We start from the raw sequence: 17,174 nt of genomic DNA on the forward strand, positions 1-17,174 counted from the left end.
GCAGAGAGCCTGATGCGGGGCTCGATCCCAGGACCCTGGGATCATGACCTGAGCCGAAGGCAGAGGCTTTAGCCCACTGAGCCACCCAGGCGCTCCTGCAGTCGCTCTATTCTGCGTATCCAGAGGTCCTCCCATGTCCCAGAGCCCCTCTGGGAGGAATGGCAGGTGAGACAGACCATTATACGCTTCCATGCCTGTTTAGGGTAGTGCCTGTCCCAAAGTCACCCACCAGAGACCTGTTTGGGGAACAAACAGGCACGCTTCCATGTGAGAGGACCAGCCTAAAGATAACCACGGGCCACTTCGTTGTTCTTTAGGGGGCTGGGAGGGGCCTTAAGGAATGGTGAGAATTTCCGCCGCTTTTCTGGATCTTTACTTTCCTATCTGTAAGAGATGGACTGGGGGTGATGCCTGGCTGACTCACATAGCCTCGGAGTCTTTGCGGCCATCCAGCTCTCTCTGCAAATGGCCTGCCCTCTGTGTGAACCCTTTCTTCCTGTACCCTCCCTTCCATGAAGGGTCCTGCTCCTGCTACCTGACCACGGTGCCAAAGATGCAAAGGGAGTTTGGAAAGAAGGGAAGAAGTCTGCATGCCCCGATCTTGAGGCCACTGGGGGATCTCCAGCAGAAGAGCTTGGAGGCCCTGCAGGGCCGGAAGTACACAAAGCAAACAGCCAATGGCCACTTTGATGTAGAGAAAGGCATCTTCACTTCTCTTCCCAGTTTTTGTTTTTTGTTTTTTTTTCCCCCCGGATGGATGATTTGGGGAGAATTTTTTGCAGACAGCTAATCCCATTCAGAAATTCTTTGCTTTGATTATGGCCCTTCTTCACCTGCACGTACGGCCCATTTCCAGCCCCAGCCAGCTCTTATGATTGTAAATTTTAGTTTCAACTTGGCAGGCAGGGGACCCTGGACCGCAGAATGTCTGGTGATGCGTCCAAGATCCCACAATCAGTGGCTTGGGAGAGCCAGAATTACTGGGGTCTAATTTATATACAGGGAAATGCCCAGATCAGTTCTGACGAATTCATGCACCTGTAGAGCCCACATCCCCATCTAGTGAACCAGAATTAGAGTCATTCTTTTGGCCACAAATGCAAGATTATGGAACGTGTAAAACCTGATGGGATTTCAGGTCCCACGAAGAAGACTTTCGTGTCCTCTGCTGTCCCCATTCCCTGAACTGGCACACAGCCTTGACTGCTTGCCTTTCCTCTTTTGTCCCATTCCCAGGGCCTGTGCCGTTCTTTGAGATGGACTTCAGATTTCTACCTGGTGTAGACAGGGTTGTCTAGGAAACCAGAAATAACTGCCGCTTAATCCTGACCTTCTAGGCTTTTCCACCACACCCTCCTGCCCTCCCTGGAAGCATCCCTGCAGGGCCCAGTTTGCTCTCAGCTCCCCAGCAGAAGCAGATCTGGCCTTCCAGCTTCACTTACAAGGAGGCGGTGGCTGGTAGCTGCAGATGCTGGGTGACACGGGGACAGATGATTCTGTGTCTGGGAATGTGTGTGTCAAGCGGAGGAGGAACGCCTCTGAAATGAAGCTTGTTTGACTCATCTTTGTCTTCCAGGAACTGGAGGAGGTGTGCATTTCACACTGCTCACGTCCATTCCACCTTAAGCATTTGCCTTTTTTTTGCACTCATTGTTTCCTTCCCTCCCACTGTCATTCAGAGTAACTGCAGCTGCCAGCATGCACTTGGGGTTACCTCTCTGAAAGGGAACTGCTTATCGGCCATCTGCATCTATGCAGTGAGAACACTTGTGTCTATGTCAGCAAAGCTGGGGAAATCATGAGACCCCTTGTCTCTAAGGATCTCTATCTGATTCCCTTGCCTGACTCTGAAAATCCAAGACTCCTGACCTGCCTTCAATGCTCCTTTCACAACTAGCTGCCTGTCTTTGTTGACATCTGTGGTCCTCTGTCCCCGTGCATCTGTGGCTCACCTCCCGGACTCCCAGCGTTTCTAAAGAGGTAGGAGGCAGGCTTGGAGGGAAGAGGAAATGTGGAGAGTCACGCAGTAATGTGATGGAGAAAACGCGTGCCAGGCTGTTGGCAGAGGTTGGGGGGTGGGGGGTGGAGGAGCTGATAGGAGGGGACGAGGGACGAGGGAGGGGAAGGGGAAAGAAATGACTCAATACTTAGGCGCTGAGCTGTGAGCATGTGCTTCAGTGGGAGAATCACTGAGTCCGACTGTGCTTGCAGAAGCAGGGATTACAAATCTGGGCTTCTCAGTGTCCCTCTTCCTGTTCTCTGTGGCTGATCTCATTCTGGGGTCTGACAAACTGGGAGGGGAGAATCAAGAGCGGAAGAGGCGGTAGGGGTGTGGGGAACCCGTACTAACTGGCTGTTCGGACAGACAGCTGTCTCCGTGGCGCTGGCTAGAACTTCAGCTGCGTTTTCATTCCCTTTAGCGGAATTACAAAGCATCAGCGGCAGCCTCCTGTTTCTAGTGGCTGCCTGCCTTCGGGATGTTTGGGCCTTTTCAAGTTCTCTCAGAACTGCCCTTCCTGTCCCAGTCTGAACCCGTCACATCTTGCCTCCTCAGCTCCAGCCTGTTTCTTTACCGTTGATGATGTCTCCCCGACCTCATGGCCCAAGCTGTGGATTGCCGGACTCATCCCTAAGCCCCCTTACCGAATCCTTCCCCAAGCCCCTTAGATGTTTGCTTCACGGTATCTCCCGGATGTCTTTCTTCCCCTCCCGTGGCCAACACCATGGTCCAGCCCTGGCAGCCTGGGCCGTTGTCAAAGCTGTCTGACATTTCTCATCACCCCTAGCTTACTCCAGTGTCCCCACAGAAAGCCCAGGTCTTTAAGATTCTCCTTTAATTATGCTAATCTGCTGTTCACACGTCTCCAAGGGCTCCCTACCGCTTACTGGATAAAGCCCAGACTTCTCTGTGTGGGACTCAGACCTCTCTGAAATCCGGCCTCCCTCCTCCCTGTCACATTCTCTTCGTCTCTGCCTCCCTTACGCAGACCCCACTCTGGGGCCAAGAGTGCAGGCCACGTGGGCCACCCGCAGGGCCTCCCAGGCTCTCCTCATGGTCTCTCCTCTCCCCTAGATGCCCCCTCCTCATCCACCTGCCCAAACTTCCCCCACCCTCCAGCATGGAACACAACCCCTTCTCCCATCAGGCCGGCTGGCCTGCCCCTGACTATGCTGGCTGCCCTCTGGGGCCTCTAGTAGGGGCCTGTAGGGGCCTCTTTTTGGCTCCAGATGGACCCTGCTGCCAGCTGCGCCCGGGACCCTCCGTTCCTCGGCCAAACCCCAAGCCCTCGCGGAGAGCCCCAAGGTTTGGCATTTATCTGCCCCAGCTCTTGGCCCAGTGCAGCACGCTCACGGACCTGCACAAATCCTTTTGGAGGGATTGACTTGGTACGCTCAGCTGTCACATGACCCCCAGACGGGGGATGGAGTAAGAGTTTTATTGGGGGTCATTAGCCAACCTGCCTGTGACCAGGGGCGGCATGCCGAGCTCAGCTCTCCCCTCACTCACCACCCATCTGAGGGGCGTGCTAAGGGGCTGGCAGTACAGACGCCCTTCTCTCTTAGTGTGGAGTTTCACTCATGTTGCCAAGAACCAGAGTCCTGGCTTTGCCTCCGTCTGATTCCACCTCCCTGCTGGAGGCTGCTCTCCTTTTCGCTGGATTCCGGCTGCCAGTTTTACTGTGCTGCTGCTTCAGGTCTGTGTGCTGAAGGTGTGCCCGCGGGAAGACCTGCCGGGTTCTCACCCTGCCCGTGACTTCCTCCTCAGAGTAGTCCCTGAAGAGATGGGAGAGTTCGGTTTTCAACAGCCGTGATGCCTGTGGGGCCAAACCCAGCCAGAAATTTCAACTGCGACAGCCAAGATGGGGGAGATTTTAGGGAGGGGGAAAAACCCCTTAGTGAAAATGTAGAAGGTCCTCTGAAAACGCTGTAAGATTCCGGCTAAAGGATTCCAATACATTCAGACCCACTTCTAGTCCAAGCATAGCTCGGCAAGGGTGGACAACTAGTAAATCTGAGTCTGGGTGTGCACTTACTACAAATACAATGGCATTTTCCAAGTCTGCACAGGCTTTTGGCTCAGGAGAAAACTGCAGTGTAAACACTTGTTGGGGAGTGGAGTAAGGAGGGTGTTCTAAGACCAACGATAGTACCTAAGCCAAATGCCAAGCAAGAAAGAGGATTCTACAGATACGGCTGAGGTCAACAGGTTGCTGGCCACGCCTTGGAAGCCTTCATGCTACATTGACCTTGAGTGTGAAGGTGACCATAACAGAATTTGCTCTGTGCGCCATCCCCCCCCCTCCGCCCCTCCCCCCCCCTCCGCCCCTCCCCCCCTGAGGTTTTTCATCTTGTCAAGGGGGAAACTTAAAGAATTCTCTGCTCTCATGCACTAGAATGATCTACTAGAGGCCTAGCCATGTCAGTTTGACTTCTCTTTCTACTGGAACTCAGGTGCCTTCATGCAGAGGCTCATGGGGAATATTGAGAGAATCAATTTCATCTTGGGAAAACATAGGGCACCGATATTGGTGGGTCCCCAGAGTCCAGCTGTTGATTTTCAGGCTTTCTTTTCTTTTCTTTTCTTTTTTTTTTTTTTTTAAGATTTATTTGTTTGTTGGAGAGAGAGAGTACAAGCAGGGGGAGTGGCAGGCAAAGGGAGAAGTAGACTCCCCATTAAGCAGGGAGCCCGACGTGGGACTCGGTCCCAGGACCCTGGGATCATGACCTGAGCCAAAGGCAGATGCTTAACTGACTGAGCCACCAAGGCGTCCCTAAATAATCCCAGTGTTAGAAAGGACTTCAGAACTCAGGTAGTTCAGCTTTCCACAAGGTAAAGAGATGCCCGGTTCCATAACGTGTGACTGTCTAGCCCTGTTTGGCCCCCCCGCAGCAGTGGGGGTTTCATTTCGAGCTGCCTATTCTGCTGCCTCTAATTATTAAAACGGACTTCCTTTTTTAAACATGAACGGGCAGTTCACAAGAGAGGCAATACAAATGAAAAACGGTTCAATATCCCTGGTAATTAAAGAAAGGCAAATTAAAACAATGAGAAGTTCTTTCCCCTAACAGATTGGTGAAGATTTTCTCCAAGGTTTGTACTCAGTGGAGATGAAGATTTGAGGAAATGGGCCAACACTCGTAATGTGCTAAAAACCCTTAAAATCCATATATCCTGCAATTTGGCAATGCTGTTTCTGGTGCTTTCTCTTAAGGAAATGATCCCGTTTATGTGGCGGGGGTTAAGTGTAAGGATACTCCTAGCAGTGATGCTTCTAATAAAACCTGAGAAGTAGCCAAGTCTAAAACTGGAGCTTGGTTATGTCGGAAGCGCCACATCCTCAGCTTTTCTTAGACATTTTGTGTTCATTGGCTCACTTAAGCGTCACAATACTACTCCGAAGTAGGCCTGGTGTTTTGGCAATTTTGAAGATCAAATAACCGAGTCCTGAAGAAGACAGGTAACTCTAGCGAGATGGTCTAGATGGCTAGTAGTGGAGGTGGGATGTCCACCTGCCTGGTGGATCTCTCCAGAGGCCACACATTCTTTTTTTTTTTTTTTAAAGATTTTATTTATTTATTTGACAGAGAGAGATCACAAGTAGGCAGAGAGGCAGGCAGAGAGAGTGAGAGGGAAGCAGGCTTCCTGCTGAGCAGAGAGCCCAATGTGGGACTCGATCCCAGGACCCTGGGATCATGACCTCAGCCGAAGGCAGATGCTTAACCGACTGAGCCACCCAGGTGCCCTAAGTGGGTAACTTGGAACCTGTTTATAGCCATTCTTTTTTTTTTTTTTTTAAGATTTTATTTATTTATTTGACAGACATAGAGATCACAAGTAGGCAGAGAGGCAGGCAGAGAGAGTGAGAGGGAAGCAGGCTTCCTGCTGAGCAGAGAGCCCAATGTGGGACTCGATCCCAGGACCCTGAGATCATGACCTGAGCCGAAGGCAGCAGCTTAAACCACTGAGCCACCCAGGCGCCCCGAGCCCACACATTCTTAACCTATACGCTCCTCTGCCTCTCGTAACAGACGTGTGCAGTTGAAAATATGTATTAAGGGGAATGTGGAATGCTGATTTCTGTTTAAAATATCAAAGACTTCCTGAATGTACATGACATGACTTCTATAACTGGAAAACGTTTACTTTAAAAAAAATCCGTATTTTTTATATTCAGCCGAACTCTGATTTTCTATAGCTTTTACCGATTTTAAAACTCATTCATTTGCCAAATTTCCATTGAGCTCTTCCAATAAGTCAGGCATGGTGACAGCTATTCTAGATCCGCGGGGTTGAAAACTGGCCAGGCCTAGGTGGTATAGAACTTCTGTGTCCCGTGGGGGGAGTCCAGTGAGAAACAAGTTAACAGATGTCAAGGGCTGCCATTTATTGACACCAGCTGTGTGCACGTGGCATCCATCCTCCAGGTCACCCAGTCAGTAGGCAGTGGGGCTAGGATTCCTCTCTGGCAGGGGCTCCCCAGCCTAAGCTTCTTACTTCTCCAGCTTCTCCTACTAACTATAGTCCAGCCACATTGGTCTTTCTTGCCTCAGGACCTTTGCATTTGACATCCTATCTGCCCAGAACACGCACTCTCCCCTTAGATCTTTGCATGGTGCCCTCCTCATCATGCAGCTCACAGAGGCCTTCACTAAGTCCCAGTCTAGAGTGACCTGTCCCGTCACGTCCACAGTCATTCTTCATCACTTCTGTCACATCACCTTGTTTGATTTCCTTTGTGGCCATGAGCACCATCTGACTTTATCCGACCTTGTTTCACCTGCTGGATTGTAAGCTCCGTGGAAAATGTATACCTTGACCTTTCATTCATTCGGTTATCCCCAATACCTAACACGGTCCCCAGGACATAATGGGTGCTGCTGCAGATGGGGGGAAATGAGTCAATGAAGGTCTGATGAGCACATCGCCTAGAACAGTGGTATCCAAAGTGAAACACGCATGTGGGAGGCCGTGGAAGGTGAGAGGATGCATGGAGGGTGGAGGGGCGAAAGTAAGACAGATGGACATGTAGATACACAGGTGGGCACACATGCCTATTTCATCCTTTCTGTTTTTATGAATAACAGAGTAAAAATACAATTTATAGAGAAATATACCCATATGCAGGTGTACTCAAATGTTTGATGCTAGGGCACATTACCAAAAAACCTTGGGGAATCACTGGCCTAGAAGGAGAGACAGCTGAGAAAACAGGCCATTCCAGTGTGGTGTCACAAATGCTCTTGACAGAGTGAGCCCAGAAGGCCATCAAAGCGTGTAGTGGGTCACCTAACCTGCTTTGGGGGTTGAATAATTGTGAAAACTTACATTTGTTTCTTACTGTGTTGTTAATATGAGTAATTATTGTTTTTTAAACCATCCAAAAATACACAAGCTTTTATTTTTAGATCATTAAAGCAACGTAAGTGACCATAGCCCTTATGGTAATTTTCCTAATAAATGGTGAAAAAGAGGACACTTTAGATTTCACAGTTGAGTAGTTAGAGAGGTTAATTTCTGAAGAGTTCAAATATGGCTGTTAATGACCTGTGGTTAAATATCCAACTTGTCCTTGCTTTCTGAGCTGCAAAATTAATCTGAGAAATAGAAAAATAAACATGTCTTTAACCTTGGTCTTCCAGCTAGGGAGGCCCTGGGGTGTAGCAGTGGAAGAACTTGGGCTTGGGAGTCTGGTGAACTTAGACTTGAAGCTCACTCTTGCGTCTTTCTTTCTGCCGGAATTTGAGCAAGCCCCTTTCCTTGGATCTGTCCTCTACAAAATGGACAAAGGAACACCTGCCTCGGGGCCATCATGTTGGAAAGATGAAACAGAACAGGGAGCATGAAAGGCCCAGCTCTCAGTGCCTGGTGGGTCTTGCCGAACATCAGTCCCTCCCGAGGTCCTCTGTTTAGAGAGAAAACCCCATGTGGTTAGAAAGCACGTAAGCATCCATCCTTCAGAATACCATCAAGAACACGCTGCTTCTTTTTTGTACTTGATTAAACGGAGTCATGCTCGAACAGATCCTTCTTTAAGTCGTTTCCATTGATTTCCCGTAGACCGCAGCCATCCTTTCTGGGGCTGTATTGATGCTTGACATTTTGCTGGCGATACTCTCAGGCTCGAACCCTCCTTTCCTTTCTGGGCTCAGGCTCGAACGATGCTGCAGCTGGATTTCTGGAGTCCGAGTAACTCTTGGCTTGGGAGCACCGAGGCTCGCAGTTGGGTAGAAGCACAGCAAACAGAGAGAAGCCAGGACCTTGGCCTGGGAACCTCTTGCGTCCCAGGAGTGAGGCCTCTTGCAGAGTCGGGGAGGAGGGGCGGGTGGCCTGTCTGGGGGAAGGGAGGGGGGAGGAATTGGACGGGGAAGGCGGAACGCAGCAGACTCCTTGGCATGCTCTGCAGAAGGATTCCCTGAAGGGCTGCACAGAAAAGAAATGTGCTGTGTGCTTGGCAGGCCAGAAACCGCAGAGAACCTGGCAATGCTTTTGGAGGATTTGGGAGCAGAAAAGCAGACTCCCTAGGTGGTTATTTATAGAGCCGGCAGCAGTAATGATCAGTTAGGAAAAATAAATTATAATTCAGTTGAACCTGAAATAACTTTTCTTTTGCAACCCCAGGCATTCCACACGGGTTGCTCGCACACCACTCCCGCCTCATAGTGTTCCTGGAGGCCGAGGGTCCACTCCAGGCTTGCCTGTGCCCTCCCCGAAGATTCAGAGCACTCCACAAGGCAGCAGGGAGAGAGAGAGTGAGTGAGTTAGTTTCTGGCTGGAAACAAAGAATTCAGGCTGGAAGACTCCTTTCTCCCCCCCCCCCCCCGCACCCCCTCACTGCAAAAGCATCCCTTCTTTCCTCCCTGTCTGTAACATGCAGCAGAAGGTGGGCCTTGCCGGGACTGTGGACTCGGAGGCACGCGGAGCCTCCACTCCGGCATGCCGTGGTCACGTGAGTGTATACACACCAGCTTGTGTTCGGCGTCTGTGTTTTGGCTGCAGCCAGAGCTTCTTAGTGTGGTGCCTTCCGAGGAGCTGGTTGGCGACTCCGAGTTCACAAGGCCCCCGGAGTTTCATCCCCCCTCAGGCGGCAAGCAAGACCACCATGCTGTTCGCGCTGACAGCTTGGCAGCGGGGTCACTGTGAGCTGCCCGACCCGCCACTTGGCATCTTGACGCGTGGGCATCCATCCTGGTTTCCCCTCTCCCGCCCATCTGTTCCTTCTTCTCTCTTCATTCATTCGTTCTTTTGGTTGCTTTTCAACCAGCAAGCGTTTACCGAGTATCGACGAGGCAGAAATAAACCCAGAGACTGGGATCGGGTGGTACTTGGGCCAGTCTGGCCTGCAGACGCATTTTATTTGGCTTACGGCGTGGTGTCTTAAATTTGAATTTGCTGCTGACACATAAAGATGGGGCGATTTCACAAGAGAATGCTGATACCAGGCTTCTCCCCCAGAATCTGAAGTCCTGGCAGAGTAGGCTCAGGTCTCCATGTGGTAGTATTTTCCGTAAGGGCAGCTGCCTCTTTTAGGTCAGATCAGTCCCTCTGATTCAGGTCCTGAGACTCCCAAGTGTCTAGTCGCCACCAACAGAGCCACCATCGAGGGCCCAGACACGAGCTGTTTCACTCACTACGTGACGTGCATGGGCCTGTGTGCATTTGAATCTATGACCCCCGGTGCAGACCCTAATCTGAAGATCTTATGGTCCAGTGGAAGAGACAGACGGGTGATTTTTGTCCATGAAGAGTGCCATGAGAGCATGGCAAGGAAGAGACTGATATTGACGAAAGGAGTCAGATCTTTCTTCAGGGAGAAGGTGAATTTGGAAGCAGGTGTTGGAAAGGCAGCCAGAACAGGCCAAGATGAAGCTGTGAAGGGCAGCCTGGATGAAGAGCTCAGTCTGTATAGACGCTCAGAGCAGGGAGCAAGCAGGGAAATCCAGTGTGACGGGGTGAGCGACCCTGAGCAGAGGTGGGAGAGAGGCTGTTCTCTCTTTGGTGGGATGCCCAGTGCTCGGCTCTGCCCCCCCCCCCCAAACCAGAGACCCTGGGGCCCTTCACACCCACATCCAGCTAGCGGAGCCCCCCTCTGGTACCAGACAGCAGGGTGGGCCCGTGAGCAAGTCCCAGACCCAGCTTGTACCTTGACTAGCAGAGTCCTGCTGTCCTCCCCACCCTAGCTCAGAGCCCAGAGAACACAGGAGGACAGAGGAGAGGGAGAAGATAAAGCAGTTGTGTCTTCACCCTCAGAGGGCAATGGGTGACTCTGAGCACCAGCCCAATGAGTGAACAGGCTGAGTAAGTCTCCACGGTCTCCTCCCTCCCTAGCATCTTCCTCTCTGCATCCCTTGAAAGCCAGCAGTCCTCAACACGTGAATTCCCCTGGTCCTCTCCCTGGCACGCTCACCCTTTCATTACCATTTATAGGCTGGTATCTCCCCAGCTGGCATCGTCAACCAACCTAGAGCTGGGGAGGGGGAGCAGGGGAGACCTGTAGCTTCTGGACAAATCCCCTTGGAGAGGCCTAAGTCCCTCAAACACCTTTCATCCTTTTCATACCAGAACCCCCTTTCCTGCCCTTCCTCCACATTGAAATCCTTCCATTCATTAATCTCCTTGATAGGTGATGATGTGTCCCTGAAGCTTTTCAGATTCAAACAACGACCAGCACCCATCATCTCACACCATTGCCAGAAATGAAAGAACTTGCCCGTGATCCAGACGTCCTGATCAGGGCAGCATTTATGAGCCGGAAGAGAAATTAGCTACTGAAGATGACCTAATGCAGCCCCTCACCTTGGTCCCCATGTGCCCCAGCCTGTGTCCCGCTTTTTCTGGCAGTGAACAGAGCCATTCATGGCGGCTGTGATGAATTCTGTGTCCCCAGACAGAGTGGATACTGCTCAAGGGCAGGGACTGTCTTGCTGGGCTTGTCTTCCCCCAAATGTGGGGCGCTGCTGTGTAAACTCTGTGCCTAGTGTGTGTGTGGTTAGTAGCCAGTCACCCGGCTGAATCGAACTCTCAGTAGAAGGGATGAGAAGTGACTCTTTGCAGACCCGTCATAAGGGTATCACTTAACCAAGAGTGGAGACAGGGTGCAGTGGAGCCCCGAGTGACTGGTCAGAGGAGGGGACATCTGTAATGTCAAGACAGCTTTGGGTCAAGAGCCTCTTTGCCTGGAGCGTTAAACATTTGAATGGGAACCTGGTGAATGCAGGGTTGGTCAGGAGACCTGCTGGGGAAAGGAAGGAGTGTAGCCCCACACCCACCTCCTGTGGGGACGTTCAGAAGCCAGAGCCTGGTGACAAGACAGAACTGTGGCTTCTCTGAAGTCCCCATCTCTGGGACTCTGGGTTACCCAGAGAATTTTGGCGAAGTGGAGGCACTTGGGCCAGTTTTCTACCACTTGCCCTGGTTGAATTCCACTGACGGTTTTCCCCATGCTCTTCTGTGGCTTCCCACAGTGGTCTTCTCCTGGTCTTCCTTCTGCCCACACCATCTGTGGCTGTTGCTCTGGCCGTGACACTGGGGGTGGCCCTGGGGCTGCTGTCACTGGCCTGGGGGCTTCCACACAGTAGTCTGGGAGCTGGGTAGAGTGGGTAGGACTGAGGGGCAGCAGAGCAGGACTGGGAGGAGACACACTTCCTAGAAAATTTCACCGATCTGGAAACAACATGGTCTTATTACCATTAATCCAGTAACAAGTTATAGTCTTTTACTCTTTTTAGAGAGTTTTCATAGTGCTGACTTCCTTGATCCTCACAAATACCCTAAGCCTTGAGTATTTCACCATACCCATTTTACAGATAAAAAAACTGAGGCAGAGATTTAAATGACTTGTCTAGGGTTTGAAACCAATCTCTTGACTCTAAAACATCTCATCATTCCACTGTAGAATTTACTTCCTGCATCCTATAACCAGGTGGACATGACCCACCAGCACCCTCTCTGTGTGAAAGGGCACAGAGCTGGGGAGACATTCAGCACCATCCCCAATCCCTGGAACTTCCTGTCTGCTCTCTTCTGTCATTGAGATTGCCAACCTAAGGGTTCATTTTCTCTTTGCGTATCGCTTTGAAGCACAAGGAATCCAACTCCTACTGTTGAAAGGGTGAGAAATTGGAAGGAAAGTCTCGAATTCCAACTTTGGAAGCCATCTTCGAAGAAGATACTTGATTTCATCCCTTGGTGCATTCATTTATTTACCCACCAGATGTGTGTAGAGAGTCTGCTACATGCCAGATATTGTTCTAGATGCTGGAGTTATAGTGGTGAACAAGACAGGCTAAGTCCTGTCCTCTTGGAGCTCACGTCCTGATGCCAGGTGGTTATAAGCAAGTAAATGATGAACAAAATATTTCTGGTAGTACTAAGGGCTGTACAGAAAATGCAGAAGGGTGATGGGATGGGCAGTAACTGGCAGACAGAGGGAGTGAGATATGTTTGGGTTGGTGCTCACAAGAGACTCTTGAGGGGGGCGCACACGATAAGGTATGGGTGACAGAAGGAGCCTGACATGAGAAAACCGGGGGCAACAGCTTTCCAGGAAGAGTGACCAGGAAGGGCAAAGGGGCAAAGATTTTAAGAACATATTCATGATGGTGTTTGATGATGTACACTGTCCTCACTGTAGTTCAGCAACCCTGTGCTTGGTGGGAGGACTTATCCTGGAAAACTACATGCGTGTAATGGGATTTCTGGGAGAAAACCAGTTCCGAGTTCTAGGCAGTGGATTCACAGTTGAACTTGGAGAATCAGGAACTACTTCCATCACGGGCTTACCAAGAACTAACGGGCCTCAAGTGAGTGTTTTGGCATGATGGATGGGCAAGAAGAAAAAGCCTACATTCGCAGATTGCAGAAACTCTTGAGCCTTGAGACTGTTGTAATGGCAAACATCAGGAGGTTTTCTGAGATTCCATGGGCATGATTTTAAATACCGCTGTTGGGATTCCTAGTCTGGGTTCTTCTATTTGTTATCTGTCTTTCATTTTTTTCTTGGAACAAGTCACCTAACCTCCCTCAGCTTGCTACTGTTGCACTAAGTGTATGAGTTAGAGCAAATGGATTCTAAGGAACTTTCTTATTCTTTTGCTGTTCATGCCTTCAAATGCCTGCATCCATCAACAGTGAGTTTTCTTTGTGTTGTAGTCTTTCCTGTGCCTCTGCTTTGGGTGAGGTTTGAGTGCTAAGTGAAAGTGAGGCATTTGGCATGGTAGCGGCTCCTTAACGTGGTAGGCGCTACTAAGAACCTCTCTTGGCATAGACCAGTGTTCCCGAAGTATAGTCTCCAGACTGACACCAACAGCAGCCCCTGGGAACTTGCTAGAAATGCAAATTCTCAGCCTCTCCCCCAGAAACCTTGGGAATGTCACCAAAAAATCCACATTTCGGCAAGGCCTCCAGGAGACTCTTGGCACACTGAAGTTTGCAAACCACTTGGGTCGAGGATGTGCTTTAAGATCTGGGGACTACCAGTGATGGCTTCTTGTATTTCAGTCATGCTTGTCATAAGAAATGGTTGTATTTGTAAGATGTTTATCCTACATGGCTTGGTGAGCAGTCCCGTGGCCGTAGAGCACAAGGAAATCTCCTGGGCCATGCCGGGACCGGGTCCCAGCTCATCATGTCCCTGTTCACTACCCCAGGGGAGCAGCTCGGAGGAGAGCATTAGCGCATTAGCAAGGGGGAGCGTTCATCCTAGAGGAAGCCTCAAGGGAGGGCACCCTGGGTGTGCTTCTGTGGAGACTGGTTTATGTAGAGCAGGTTCTTCATTGTGGTTAGCGTTCACATTTTTTTTTTTTTAAAGTATGGAATTGTCCTGGCTTTGTACATGTTTGGCAGAAAGATCTGCTTGCACACTGTGTTGTGAAGATCGATGGTGTCGGAAGGTCTTGGGTCCCAAGTAAAAAGTAAATCTGGTGACCGAGCTGTACAGCGAATTTGGACTTCTGACCCTGTTTGGTCTCTTGCCTAAATGTCCCCTTATAAATCTGGAATGAGGTGACCAGATGGTCCAAATCACCCAGGACTGTCCCGTGTTTCCCCTTCCTGTCCCTCTCAGTCTGGTGTCTCGGATTTGGCCCTGCGTTGCCCACTCCTGCTGGATCTTGTCCAGGCGAGGGACAAAAACGTCTTGGTACCTTCCTGAAGAATGGGAAGAAAGGAGATTCTGGAAGCACAGACTGAACCGCCGTGACAGAGGCCGAGGAAGCGGACGCCGGAAGGGAGTGCTCCCACACCCACAGGAGCCCCGAGGACAGCTGGCGCCGAAGGCGTGCGGGCCCAAGAAGGGGAGAAGTAAGTCCGTTTCTCTGGTAGGGCTTAGAGGAGGGTTAGTGCTAAGTAGGGGTCGGGAGGCGGGGCTGGGATGGCCCCTCCTGGGCCAGAAGGCAAAGGCTGGGAGGCAGAAGGGCCACGCAGGAGATGACAAGGGCACGGGCGAGGAACATGAGTGCTTCAGCCCAAGCTGGCCTGGCCTCTCTGCTCATGCCTTCTGCCCCCTTTCTGAATTCTTTCATCTCTGTGCATCCCTGGCTCTTCCTGTCCTTCTCTTGGCCCCGCCTCCCTGGTTAGCCCCTAGAGTGTCTTTCCACTCTAGGCTCCTGCTGTGTCCTGCCCACTGTCTGCTCCAGTCTGCTCACTTGCCTTGTTCCTGTCCATTGCTGACATGATGATGACAGGAGAATGGTAGAGTCCAATCGTGATAAGTGCTCTCCCTGTTCACAGATGCCAGCAATGACCTCGAGCCACCCACAGCCATCCCCGAGCCGTCTGCCCAGGACCACGGAACGGACGCACAGCAGATCTCACTGGCTTGGCAACTGCAAAAGCAGGAACAAAGGCCACAGAGGCTGAAGAAGCGGCAGGGGTCCGGAAGCTTTCAGAATAACCCTGAGAAAATCGCCTACTGAATTACAACCAGTTTTGCCAACAGATGTTGTGAGAAGAGGCCCCTGCTGGCTCCCATCACACCTGGATGCCATTCCTCGTGGACTTTGAAGATCTCACCTCTGCCTTTCTGAGCAGGTCGTTCCCGTTTTGGCTCTGGTAGTTCTGCTTAACCTTCTCGATGAGAAAATGTTAACTTTTTTCATCTCTGAGTCCTGGATGAAACTGTCTTACCTGAAACTGGGTCATTTTAGGCTAGAAGCACTTCAAAACGTTGTTGTTTCTCAGGAGTTGGCAAGTTCATGGCCCACTTGTTTCCTGTGTGAACGGGGGTCCACTTCTGACAGCTGCTACCTGGCCTGGTCAGTGTGGCTCCTGGTAGGCTCCTCGGTGCTTTCCTTCCCCTCCCCACCCCCATTGCCCTGCCCCAGGTGAGACTCATGCAATGGTGAGGACCCTGGCTTATGTAGAGCAGGTTCTTGGTTAGCACCCTCCTGGTGAGGACCATAGTGGATGCGCTGTGGCTGGGCGTGTGAGAGAAAGTCTGGTCTGGTGGAACCAGGGTCTTTGTAAGATGGGGGGTGATGGAAACATGGCTGCATCCCAGGTAGCTTTCTCGGAAGCCCGCCCCCACGTCAGCCATTCCCCTGGTTCCCCTGTCACCCCTCTTCCTCTCACCTGCTCCAGGATAGTGTTCTTTTCTTGATTCAGTTAAAAGTAACATTGGTTGTTTTTTTCCTTGTTGAAAAGTGGCACGTGCTTATTATAAAAACATTAGACATACAGACCAAAAAAAAAAAAAAAAGAAAGAGAAGAAAAAGAAAAAAACCAGCCCCAAATCCTACTTACCACAAAGACAACCATTGATTTTCTGTTAAAGAGACTTTCGTATATATGTGATGCTATACATACCAACCGGCTTGCACACATATATATACACACATACGTACAATCATAAGTATAAATGTATCCACAGTGTCACAGTACCATTACATTCTTTGATAACACACCTTATCATTTAATGCCTTATCATGAGCATTAGCTTTCTATATCAGCTTTTTTTAATGATTAAGTAATGCCTTTAATTACAGAAGAGACAACCGAGACCAGAAATATAAAGCAATTTTCAAAAAATGAGGGCACTAAGTGATTTAGTATGAGGGAACAAAGCCAAGTGACTACAACTCAAAGAATACACATCCTCCCCTCCTTTTTTTTTTTTTTTTTTTTTTTTGCCATGAGTTTCATGGGTCTATAGCAATTGTAGTGTAAGAGTACTCAATTATGGAGCTCGACCATCCTTTATTTACCTAATTTCATGTGCCTTGATGTTTAGGTTGTTTCCAATTTTTCTCTGTTTTAGGCAGCATTGGTAATAATGAACATGGTTCTAGTTAATCTTCATATGATTATTTCCTTAAGGTAAATCTCCAGAAGGAGATCAAAGGACAATTAGTGAAGGTTGCAAAGACCTTGGAGTTTGGAGCCTGTACTAATTGCTTGGCACCCAAGTGCATTAGAGCCTGGGCCACTGGGAAAGCTGCATGTGCCCTTTCTTTGATGACTTTATATATCCACACTTGGGGAGCTCTGGCCTCCTTTCCCTTGCCCAGAACAGAGCATACCCATGAATGACAGCTAAGTAAAGCAGATGGCGAAGGAGCAAGTGGTGTCTCTCTGGGTTTGGTACTGGGGTCTTTCTCGTGGTTCCTCATTGGATGCTGTGAAATAGTCATTCATTCATTACCCATTTATGGAGCAGTCCCTGTTGCAAGGCAATGAGCTGGAGGCTGAAAAGGCATGGATGAATTAAACAGGGGCTTGAGCATCCTTGGGAAGATCCACAGCCTAGAGAAGGCCAGTGACTGATAACACACACACACACACACACACACACACACACACACACATATGCCATAGCACAGCAAGAAGAAAGGTGTAAGGTTTGCTTGTACACCACACAGGAGACAATTTGGAACAATCCAAAAGTCTCAAAGGAAAAACAGGAAACCATGCATAATCCACTGGCCCGTTCATGACACCTGTCATTTTTGAGTGTGCTCTTTAGGCTGGGACACGTGCTTGTGGTCACCCTCACTGGATAGCACCTCCTCAAAGGCATTGTCTCTGTGCCTCCAAAGACCCTGGCACCAGCTTGTCCAATGTATTCTGAAATCTGTTAAGTCTGAAATCCAAATGGGAGGAAACAAAATGAAAGGTAAAGGGATTCATGACTTAAACAAAGTCTCCATGTTTTATGTATGTAGGGAAACTTGCATTAATT

General features: G+C 50.0%; 2 protein-coding genes across 2 annotated transcripts in view; both read left to right on the plus strand.

Annotated features, from left to right (window-relative positions):
* HIVEP3 (HIVEP zinc finger 3) overlaps positions 1–17,174 on the plus strand; it is a 462,911-nt gene that overhangs the window by 147,741 nt on the left and 297,996 nt on the right. The window lies entirely within an intron of this gene.
* LOC123925730 (glutathione S-transferase Mu 3-like) overlaps positions 8,871–17,174 on the plus strand; it is a 116,438-nt gene continuing 108,134 nt past the window's right edge. The window contains exons 1-2 of the mRNA XM_045979212.1: positions 8,871–8,948; positions 8,999–9,138. Coding sequence (XP_045835168.1) covers positions 8,871–8,948; positions 8,999–9,138 — 218 coding nt within the window. The remainder of the gene's footprint in view (positions 8,949–8,998; positions 9,139–17,174) is intronic.

This window comes from Meles meles, chromosome 1 (assembly GCF_922984935.1).
Source record: "Meles meles chromosome 1, mMelMel3.1 paternal haplotype, whole genome shotgun sequence".
Classification (NCBI taxonomy): domain Eukaryota; kingdom Metazoa; phylum Chordata; class Mammalia; order Carnivora; family Mustelidae; genus Meles; species Meles meles.